The following is a 10250-nucleotide window of genomic DNA, read 5'->3' on the forward strand; positions in this document are numbered from 1 at the left end:
TAATATGACTGGGAGGGGTGGCTTCATTTAGACTAACATATTCTTCATGGCCCAGCCAGGTTTCAGTAAGACAGAATAGATCAATTTGATTATCAGATATCAATTCATTTACGAGTACTGCTTTAGAAGACAAAGATCTGATATTTACACATGTTTTCATTTTTTTTTTAAATCATATACTACTGTTCAAAAGTTGGAATCACCTGTTATATTGATTAAAACAGTATAATTCAAACGCCAAATGTATTATTTACATTTGAAATACTAACAAGAAGAAATAAATGATTCCAACTTCCATGATGTCCTCACAGTGTTTAACGACAGGGGAGAGTAGTGTTGTGACCAATTTTTCCTCCTTTGATTTTAAATTTGTTTTCCAGTCCAGAAAAGCGTACATGACCCTTGTTTATTATTGAACCACAATATTTTGTGGAACCTGTTTTTTCTTTGGGCCCTCTGCAGTCTACTCAGTGGTTAAATTGAAGGTTTAAAGGTCCTATGACATGGTGCTCTTTGGATGCTTTTATATAGGCCTTAGTGGTCCCCTAATACTGTATCTGAAGTCTCTTTCCCAAAATTTAGCCTTGGTGCAGAATAACTGCCACTAGAGCCAGTCCCACAACGAGCTTTCCTTAGTATGTGCCATTTCTGTGTCTGTAGCTTTTGAGGAGGAGAGAGGGGGGAGGGGACAGGGTGGAGGGTGGGGGTGTGGCCTTGACAAACTGCCACTTTGCTCCTTTTCAAACCATGATGTCTCTCTCTTTCTCATGGGCAGGCCAAATTCTCTGGGCGGGCAAAGCAGAGAAAGGGGAGGTAACCTTATGAGGTCATAAGGAGCAAGATTCCAGATCGGCCCATCTGAGCTTTCATTTTCTCAAAGGCAGAGCAGGATACCCAGGCCTCGGTTTACACCTATCACCATTTCTAGCCACTTGGGGACCATAGGCAGGCTGGGGGAAAGCATAGTAATGTTAAAAAACCTCATAACGTGAAATTGTCATGCCATGGGACCTTTAACCTGTGATTAGTCAGTCCATAGTATGTTCAGCTGATATTCCAATAGTGCTAACCCTAGACTATAACCTCCTATTTCTATTGTGAAGTTTGAAGAATAGCTTATTTGCTAAAGCAACACACCTGTTAACTCCAGCTGCATGATGATGTGCACTTGACACTGAAACAGAAACCTGTTCCTATTTAAATATACACACATTTTGATGCTAAGCATCAACCATCAAACGTTTGGTGTGTCTGCTTGAAAAAATATTTAAATGATTAATTGATTATCAAAATAGTCGGTATAGTAATTTGGCATCAATCTACTAAATGATTAATCTGCTTTTCATTTCAGCTATGATTGAAATAATGTAAGAGTTTGACTTATAGAAAGATCTTTTACATTTGAAATTGTAGTTGCTGATTATTTTTTTCTGGACCAACTAGATTGAATGAAAATAAAAGATCTTGTTTTGAAAGTTGTTTTTCTTTGCGCTGGGAATTCCGGACTGTGCCTTTAAAAGTTCCTGGTTTGTGTTACCATGGAAACGAGGGGAGGAAGGCCCGCTGTCCATGGTCCGAGCTCTCGTAGAAAGTTGGAAAACTAACCAACAACAGCAGGAGGAAGAGTAAAACATGAAGATTATCACCATTAACTCTGTCTGAGCACTTCCCAAAGACAACAAAGAGTCATGAGCGTCCCTGAGCAGCTGGTTTCACAGTGAGTTTTTTGGAGTGGTTGTCCCTGGCGGAGCGTGTGAAGCCATCTGAGCGGCCAGTGTTAACTTTCTGCTATGCTGGTGTGTGAACAGGAGGTCTCCTGCGGGGACGAGCCACGGTGTGGTGACAGGAGGACCTCTACGTGACAGGAGCTTTGCCCTTTTTGATCTACAGAAGAAACGCCGGGAAGACGAAGATCTTGATGCAAAGCAGAAGGAATGCAAACAGGTAGAATGTAGCTAAAGTTAGTCTTCCACACTACTATCTCTACATTATCGTTTAAAAACTAATAGGCTATCTTTTGCGACATGTATGACCATTTATGCCTCGGGTCCACACTACTCCGGAGTTTGGAAACACTGCTGAGTTAAAAAAAACAAAAAACTCCAGGGTTGTTGTAGTCTGGATGGGCAGAAACGACCCTTGGTTAATTAGATTTACATACCTTTCAATAATAGTTCCACCTTGTTGGTCCAGGCAAATAAACCCCTGGTCTTCCTTTTCGCCATTGTTGTTCTTTCTCCAAAGTATTTTCTGTATTTTTAACTTATACATCCATGATTTTCAACCGCAGTAAGATAGTCTGCTTCCTGTTTACACCAGCAAGTGCATGCCCATTGTATGCGAATGGTCATGTGATATGCATTGTTAGACATGTTAATATTGTTTTATTATACATCCATGGTTAATATAGATGGAGATTATTTCTGCTACTGGAGCTAAATCACTTGTGTGGACAGAGCTAATTTGTGTTTCAAAATGAAAACATAGTAGTGTGTATGTAGGGCTACAATTTGAGATATATTAAAAACATATCTTAAACATTCCTATTCAAAATGAACATGTCAGACATTTACACCAACATATTCTTCTTATGCTTTTTAATTGTATCATGTTTAAGCCATACAATTATCTTCAATAACTAACAACATTATTAATTATCTAACAACATTCATTCTAACCACAGTTGTCATTTTTTGGTATCCACAACGTCATTCTTCCTTATAATTTTTGATGAATAAAGTTTTGAATAAAAAAAACAATTAAGCAAAAAAGACAATTAAAAAACAATGGCATTTTCTTTATATCTCTAATGTCATTAGGGATATCTACTATTGGAATTGTGACTAGTAAAAATGCAATTGCAGATATGTTAACAAATGTATTGTGGATATTTGTTGATGGTTATGGATTATGAATGGTTATTCATTTTGGATAACTGAAATTAAAATTATGACTTGTACCATCTGGATTGTATATATCTGAAATGGGAGTTTTTGTCTGCTGTCTCTTTTTATGTAGATATTGGAGAGTTTGCAACAGCGCATACACAAGTTGCACGAGGAGGCTAAGAAAGTGAAGGAGTTACACTTAAGCTTTGATAAGTTTCTCAAGGTACAGTAGAGGACCGTTTCACACACAACTCCTGTATTAGCCTGTAGGCTACATAATTTTATTGGATTTTAATTTCTTGGCTGGAACTGGACAGCAACAGCCAAACTAAATCCCACTATCTCCCTCCCTGCAGGATGAGGATGCTGATCAAGCTGCTGAGAAAGCAGAGAGGGAGAGGAAAGAGGTGCTTCAACTGGAGGCAGATCTTGAGAGGCTAAAGGTGGAGTATGCTGTACTGATAGAGAGGAAACAGGAGCTACAGCGTCAGGTCCAGAGACACTCTTCGTATTGGGACTTCATGGAGCGGGTGGTCAAAATGACCAAGGTACTGCAAAGATTTTTATTTTTTTTTTACATGGCAAAAGAACTAAATGTAAATGTATTTATTGTACAGGAATAGTATCATAAAATGATCCTTTTTACTAAATCATCTGTCAGTTAATATCTTTTTGACAGTTTTTTTGGATTGCTAAACGACAGTCGTCACAACTGAAGCCACATGTGCAAAACTCTAACCACAGTCGGCATTACCAACAGTCGCCTGAACTAAACAGTTGACATCACCTCCAAAACTCATTCCAAGCAACACAACTCTTCACACACGTCTCAAAACAGGCTCAGTGCAGCCAAACACTATGAATAATCCTCATGGAGATTACACACTGAGAGTAAAAACACTAGCATCAAACCAATACAAACTTTTAATCTTTACAGTTTGAATCATTTAAGTGACTTCACACTAATCAATAGTTTATTGAAAGAAAAGAGTGAAATTCTGTCACATGAACATTTTTATTTTATAACCTACCAGTGTTTTTTATGTAAACAAGAAGGCATGAAAATCAGTAGTTTGTTTCAATAAACATCATTTTATTTTGTCTGTAGTAATTTATGTAATGACTGGAAAAAAAGTTAAAAACTAAAGGTACGTAATAAAAAAAGAACATTGGATGTCCTGGCTTGCCATGCACCTGCATCATCTATAAATACAAATGACCATGGTGTTCCCATTGCTTCCACCTCCATTACTTTCTGGAAAACAGTAAGTCCACAGTTTTACTATAGTAATTGTACTGTTTCTCACGTTTTTTAGAGCTGTGTATGTAACCTCAGACATCCTACCTGGACATGTTGGTATCTTTGCTCTTTTACCTGTTTACTGTTTCTCTCGAACAGTACAGTGTATAATTGATTCATTCTTACAGTAAATGGTGTTTCTTTATTTTCAAAAAAATCTTTCTGAGCTTTCCCTATATTCTGTATATACAGTATGTGTTCACTAACAAGTCTTTCAGTTGAAATTGCAATCAGCAGTGTTTGAAATGCATCACACTGAAATCCATTCTGTTTTGAATGTATGGTTAACAGTTTTGACAGCAGTGTGTTAGCATTTGAACATCTGCTGTGAATCCACAGTGTTGTGCAGGTTGTGGTTAAAGCCATGGGATAAGTGTGTAAAGTTTTGAAAACGGTGTTCAAGCAATGAAAAACCAACTAGAGTTTGGTCCACATGAACTGCTGCTGGGCAGACTATGGTTAGAGTTTTGCGCACGTAGCTCCAGTTGTGCCTACTGTTGTTAAGCAATCGAAAAAAAACTATAACCACATTGTCTTTGTATTTTTGCTGCTCTCAAAGCATAAACTGCCCAACAGGTTCCTTCACACAAAATCCAAAATGCAAGTATTTTGTAACTGAACTGCTCATTTTTGACCCCTGGAAATTGTTTAGTCATGGTGGGAAGCCTCCCTGTATCTTGACTCATCTTGTCTCTTGATGATGGCCTAAACAGTAGCCACACTCATTAATAAATATACAGTATGACATCGCTGTGTGAAATGACACCTTTGGCTCTTTCTCCCTAAAGGTGAATGTTTTATTTCAGAAACGTGCAATAATTTGTATGATGTTTGCAGGGGTGATTTATGCACATTTTAAGTAGATAATGAAGTTTAATTATGAAGCTACACTTTGTGTGTGTGTGTGTGTGTGTGTGTGTGTGTGTGTGTGTGTGTGTGTGTGTGTGTGTGTGTGTGTGTGTGTGTGTGTGTTCCAGTTTGATAAAGTGCAGGCGCTCACAGGTCATTTAGAGAGTCTTCTCCACTTTCGAGACCATCTCTATCAGAGGGAGAGTAAGGCGCAGGAGCAGGTCAGCCAGCAGAGAAAGGCACTGCTGACACTGGAGGACCAGCATCACTTCCTGCGGCTGCACAAGAACAACCAGCTGTCCCAGCTTCAGACCGAGCTAGAGAAGACGCGCTCTGAGGCTCTAACATGGGTACCAGACATGACCCCGGGTCAAAGTCCGGCATCACAGCTAAGACCAGATGAAATGTTGATTAAAGGTTGAACGACCATCTTTTGTGTGAAATTTAGTTGTCCCTGTCTTCACACAGGAAAGGAAATGGACCCACATTCAGGAAACCGCAGCAAAGAAAACACTCCTACTGGGACAGATTAAAATGGCGACCCTCAACCTCTATGAGATGACAGATGACATATTAGAAGAGGAGGAAGATGTGAATATGAATGACACAGAGAAACAGCTGGAAAAGGTATGTACCCTGACAGAGCAGAAATGGTGATAAACAGCCAGAGCAACAGAAAACGATCAACATACTGTTTCCTACTGTCTCCTTCTTAGGTCAAGATGTTCATCCAGGACTATGAGGACATAGTAAAACAACATCAAACTTTCTCACAGAGACATGAAGGACAGAAAAAAGAAAAGCCCAAAAAGCGTAATACTGTAATTCAACATTGTAAGAAACATGCTCCACACTGAGTGCAACCAATGATTCGTTTTCATGTAGCTCCTCATTAACATGGCCAGATTATACATTCTGAAATGTATCTGATAGTGCTAATTATACATTTGAGGTTGACTTGTTTTAACTTGATAAATACCGTATCTAGTAGCAAAATCCGATAAAGTATACTGTTGGTGGTTCAATTTCCAGCTCCTCCTGTCCACATGACACATGAATGAAATGTAATGTAGACAGTCGATTACTCAGAACATAAAGTCCTGTACTGCCACCCTGTGGTCAATAAAGAAAACAGCAACTGGTACACCCGATTAATCAGTCCCTGTAGTATTTTACTACTACTTACTTATTTTAGCTGATGTTTTTTCAGTTTAAAGTTGAGGAGGGCTATGCTGGAGACTTGCTAAAGTCATTAAAATCCAATCCATGCAATGATAAAGTTGTTCACCCAAAACAGGTGCAGCAAAGCCATATGTCAAAACATTTCTGTGGATGTCCACTGGTTTTAAATAATAGTTTTTCGAAAGTGTTTCATTATTTGCTGCTGTTATAACATTTATGATTAGTTTAATATTGTCTGCAGCAAGACCGTATCTAAATATTAAATGTTGCTCAAGAAGAGTTGGAAAGTGCTGCAGTCCTTTAGATTTTGTTGTTCACAAAAATAGTAAATACTAGTTTATAACATAAAGAACTTTATTGAGAACAGCACATAAATGACAAACACACATGGGATATGGAGTATAACGATATTTGCTCAACAGTCTCTCTCTTTTTTTTTTTTTAAACATCCAAAAACATTCACGCTCTACAGTTTGTGTTGTTGTAGCACCAGAGTAATGAAACTAGTCAGTGGTTGTTTATTTGGTCTTCTTGCCTTTGCCTTTTTTGGCCTTCTTGCTTTTGCCCTTGTTCTTCAAGGCCTTGCGAGTACTGTAGCCTCTCCACCAGGCTTGGGCAAAAATAGCAGCTTTGGTCTTCAACTCCAGCTCCCTCATATCTTCCTTTCTCTTCTCTTCTGCCAGCCGACGCTTCTCCTGGATCTGGTTGCACTCAACCTCTAGGGCAGAAAAGGATGTCTTCAGTTTCATCAGCTCCTCCTCTTCCATTTCATAATCCATTTTATTTAACTCCAGGTCGGCCTGGGATGTAGACGAGAAAGAGAGATGGAGGCGGATAGTGAAGAAAAAAAGAAGTTAAATCAGAAATGTCACAAAAAGTGTTACTAAACATAGATAGACCCCATTGGTCATTTCATAGATACTGAGCATCCTGAAATCAGGGAAGGGATAAGTCTACAAGCAGGTAGACATGCTCTAATGTCATGCTGATAAGTAGGCAGTCTGATACACATACACATTGTTGTCAGAAGTTATACAAGTGTGAATGCATCTGTCCTCGATTTCAAACCAAAGACACACCTGAACGATGCGTAAAATGAGCAGGTGTAAATAAAACATTGGTGTGTTTTAGAGCTTATAAAATAAATAAATGAGAATTAAATTGGCAACTATTTTGATAATCTATTAATCATTACAGTTTAATTAAGCAAAAATGGCAAATATTTACTGGTTTCAGTTTCTCTAACCTGAAGATTGTCTGTTTTATAGTACTATATTTTAGAGCAGGATGATGCACATACACAATATCCTGAATATAATTTATTTGTTTTAATCTATCAACAAACGTTCTCTATCTGTGTATAGACTGACCAAATTCAATCAGCTGATATAGACTGGGATGTGTGTGAAGGCTCTGGGAAAAAAGGTAGTAAATTAAAAACCCTTTGTTCAGATTAATAACTACTATATTCTGCAAAAACTCCTGAAACACCACCTGTTTACCACAGCCTACAATCTCTAATTCTGTAAAGTGTCCTTGGGTTTCTTGAAAGGCGCTATATAAATAAAAGCTATTATTATTATTATTATTATTATTATTATTATTATTATTATTATTATTATTATTATAATGGAGGTCAAGAACATATTGCCATGTTAAACACCCTAGTTATGTAGCCTCAACAGGCATATGAACTAGCGGTCCAGAGTATACACATTTCAATTATTTTTTCAGTAGCTTTTGGCACTTTGTGGTGGCAAGTTTGACTAAGATGGTACCTGGTTTTCTCCTATTACATCGTCAAAAGTTTGGAGCAAGTATTCAATTTCTGCCTCCACCTTTTCATTTTTCTGCCAAGAAAAACAAATAGTAACAGTGACATGAGTTTTATATATATATATTTTATATATATATATATATATATATATATATATATATATATATATATATATATATATGCAAGTACATTTACTGTGAAATTTTACATTTACTGTGAAACGTTAGATTCACTAAACTTACCATTTGGATTACTATCTCTGCCTGCCTGTTTTCAAGGATCAAATTGTTGAGCTGACTGTTCAGTCGATCAATCTCCCGCTGTATACTGGTGTGCTTTATCTTTGCAGCCTTGATATGTGACTGGCACTGCTTCTCAACGAGAAGGGACACACCTGCGTCTTGTCTGATGTTCCCATTCAAACCACTCTGCAAATTTTGGATCTCAACATTTTTCTCAGAAATCTGTAAAACAAAAAGATAGATAGGAGATGTGAGACAAGAAGAAGGTCAAGAGTACAGGATATAATGGCTTCCATAAGAAATCTTTGTTTTTGTTTTCTTCTCTGGCTGCATCTAAGCAAGTTAAAGTGAGGTTCTCTTTTTTAACATCCAATTTACAGTAATGCCTCACCATCGCATCTATTTGCTTCATGCTTGTAGATACTTCTTCTTCCAATAAAACCAGGTGCTCCGAATCTTGGGCAGGGGATGAAGACACCTGCTTGTGGAGAAGCAGCTCCAGCTCCTCATCCGGACTGGTCAGCAACTGTTCTACCACGTGGCTGTGGAACTTCTTAAGTCCTTGAATTAACATGTACTCGCTCTCCCCTAATTCCATACCTAGCTTTGTCCTCAAACCACAAAGGGCATCTGGATGGGCTCGGACAAGCCTGAGCAGATCCCTGACAGAGTTCTTGATGTCCTTCTCAAGTTGAGCCCTTGCTTTTCCAAATTCTCCTCCTTGCTCCTCATCTGACTCCTGCTTGAGACCTATTAGCCCCTCCAGACTTTTATCTAATATTTGATGGTCTTGAAGTGCCCTGCTCAACTCCTTGTCCACAACACTGGACACACTGTTAAACCGGAGGACAGTAGGCAGAGCGGCTGCAAACTCAACTTGACTAATGCAGTTTTCCAATATGCTTGAGATGCGTTGAGCCTCAAGAGAGAGCAGCTTCTTCTGTGACATGTCTTTGTTCTTTAGAGCATCTTCTGATTGGGTCTTTGTCTTCGCCAGCACCATTGCTCCCTTTGCAGACATACTGTCAGTGGATGGCAGGAAAACAGTTAACCATAACAAAAGATTAGTGTAGTTCCATAATTATGTTACATATGAACCTACAGTGTTTGTTTATATTGGCGGAGCAGCTGGACTGTACTGCGCTGAAAGAGTGCAAATTTGGCTCATGGGACTGTGCAAATAATAATAATAATAATAATAATACATTTTATTTAAAGGCGCCTTTTTCGCCACTCAAGGACACCGTACAGGGATACATAAGACATTTAAAAGCAGCAAAAAAATACAAGTACAAATAATAAAAAAAAATGGACTATTCCTGTCTGTTGAAGTGTGTTTTAATGATGTTCTGTTAATTAAGTCATTGGCCCTTATGGGAACTACCTGTATATTAGCGTCTACATTTTACAACGTGTAGGCTAACATTGACTCTGGTATATTGGCACATCACATTAGTTAACTTTAGCTAGCTAACGTTATCCACGACAGTAGCTAGCTAGTTAACGCTAGGTTATATTAGTAAGCATTAGCGTGTGTTAAATTAACAACAATAATTGTTGCTTAGTTTTTTAAATTAACGTTGATTTAAAAAAACGCTTCATATTGTTTTTGAAAAGAATGACAGTAGTTACTTTAGCTTGTGTTAGTTTAGATGTACTAACGTTACATAGTTACCTTTCGACTCGTACGTTGGCTCAATGCGTTGGCTGCAAGCAGAAATATTGTTGACATTTTTTCCTCTGTTGCTAAGATACCACTAATGCGGATGCCGTACATGGTGTTAAACCATAGTGTTAAACACATCCATGGTTAAACCTATGCGTTAAACCCATGGATGTATTAAGAGAGCGTTAAAGCACTGGCACCTGTTTATTCATAGTCATGTTATGATGCAGAAAATAGATGTATGCATGATTATGCATTTTTATAAATGAATGAATAAATAAATGAATGTGATCTTATCTTAGATTATTTTACTTTTATTTTGAAAAGGGGGCAACTTGGTTTACTC

General features: G+C 37.9%; 2 protein-coding genes across 3 annotated transcripts; one reads left to right on the plus strand and one right to left on the minus strand.

Moving 5' to 3' along the window:
- Window positions 1-1528: 1528 nt before the first annotated feature.
- On the plus strand, window positions 1529-6188 carry cfap73 (cilia and flagella associated protein 73). Its single transcript, XM_028578929.1, has 7 exons — window positions 1529-1717; window positions 1809-1944; window positions 3019-3111; window positions 3245-3436; window positions 5166-5387; window positions 5506-5664; window positions 5754-6188. Exons 1-7 carry the CDS (start codon window positions 1689-1691, stop codon window positions 5892-5894), a joined length of 972 nt encoding a protein of 323 aa, XP_028434730.1. The 5' UTR covers window positions 1529-1688; the 3' UTR covers window positions 5895-6188.
- Window positions 6189-6586: 398 nt separating this feature from the next.
- drc10 (dynein regulatory complex subunit 10) lies at window positions 6587-10092 on the minus strand. Of its 2 annotated transcripts, none has more exons than XM_028578950.1 (5): window positions 9914-10092; window positions 8630-9260; window positions 8239-8460; window positions 7998-8069; window positions 6587-7019 (listed from the first exon to the last, which is right to left on the minus strand). In XM_028578950.1, the coding sequence occupies exons 2-5, from the start codon at window positions 9257-9259 to the stop codon at window positions 6738-6740; spliced, it is 1206 nt and encodes a 401-aa protein (XP_028434751.1). In that variant the 5' UTR covers window position 9260; window positions 9914-10092; the 3' UTR covers window positions 6587-6737. The 2 variants fall into 2 exon arrangements, with proteins under 2 accessions (XP_028434751.1, XP_028434752.1); XM_028578951.1 differs by lacking the exon at window positions 9914-10092 and adding an exon at window positions 9871-9905.
- Between the last annotated feature and the right edge of the window lie 158 nt (window positions 10093-10250).

Source organism: Perca flavescens, chromosome 5, assembly GCF_004354835.1.
Source record: "Perca flavescens isolate YP-PL-M2 chromosome 5, PFLA_1.0, whole genome shotgun sequence".
Lineage (NCBI taxonomy): Eukaryota > Metazoa > Chordata > Actinopteri > Perciformes > Percidae > Perca > Perca flavescens.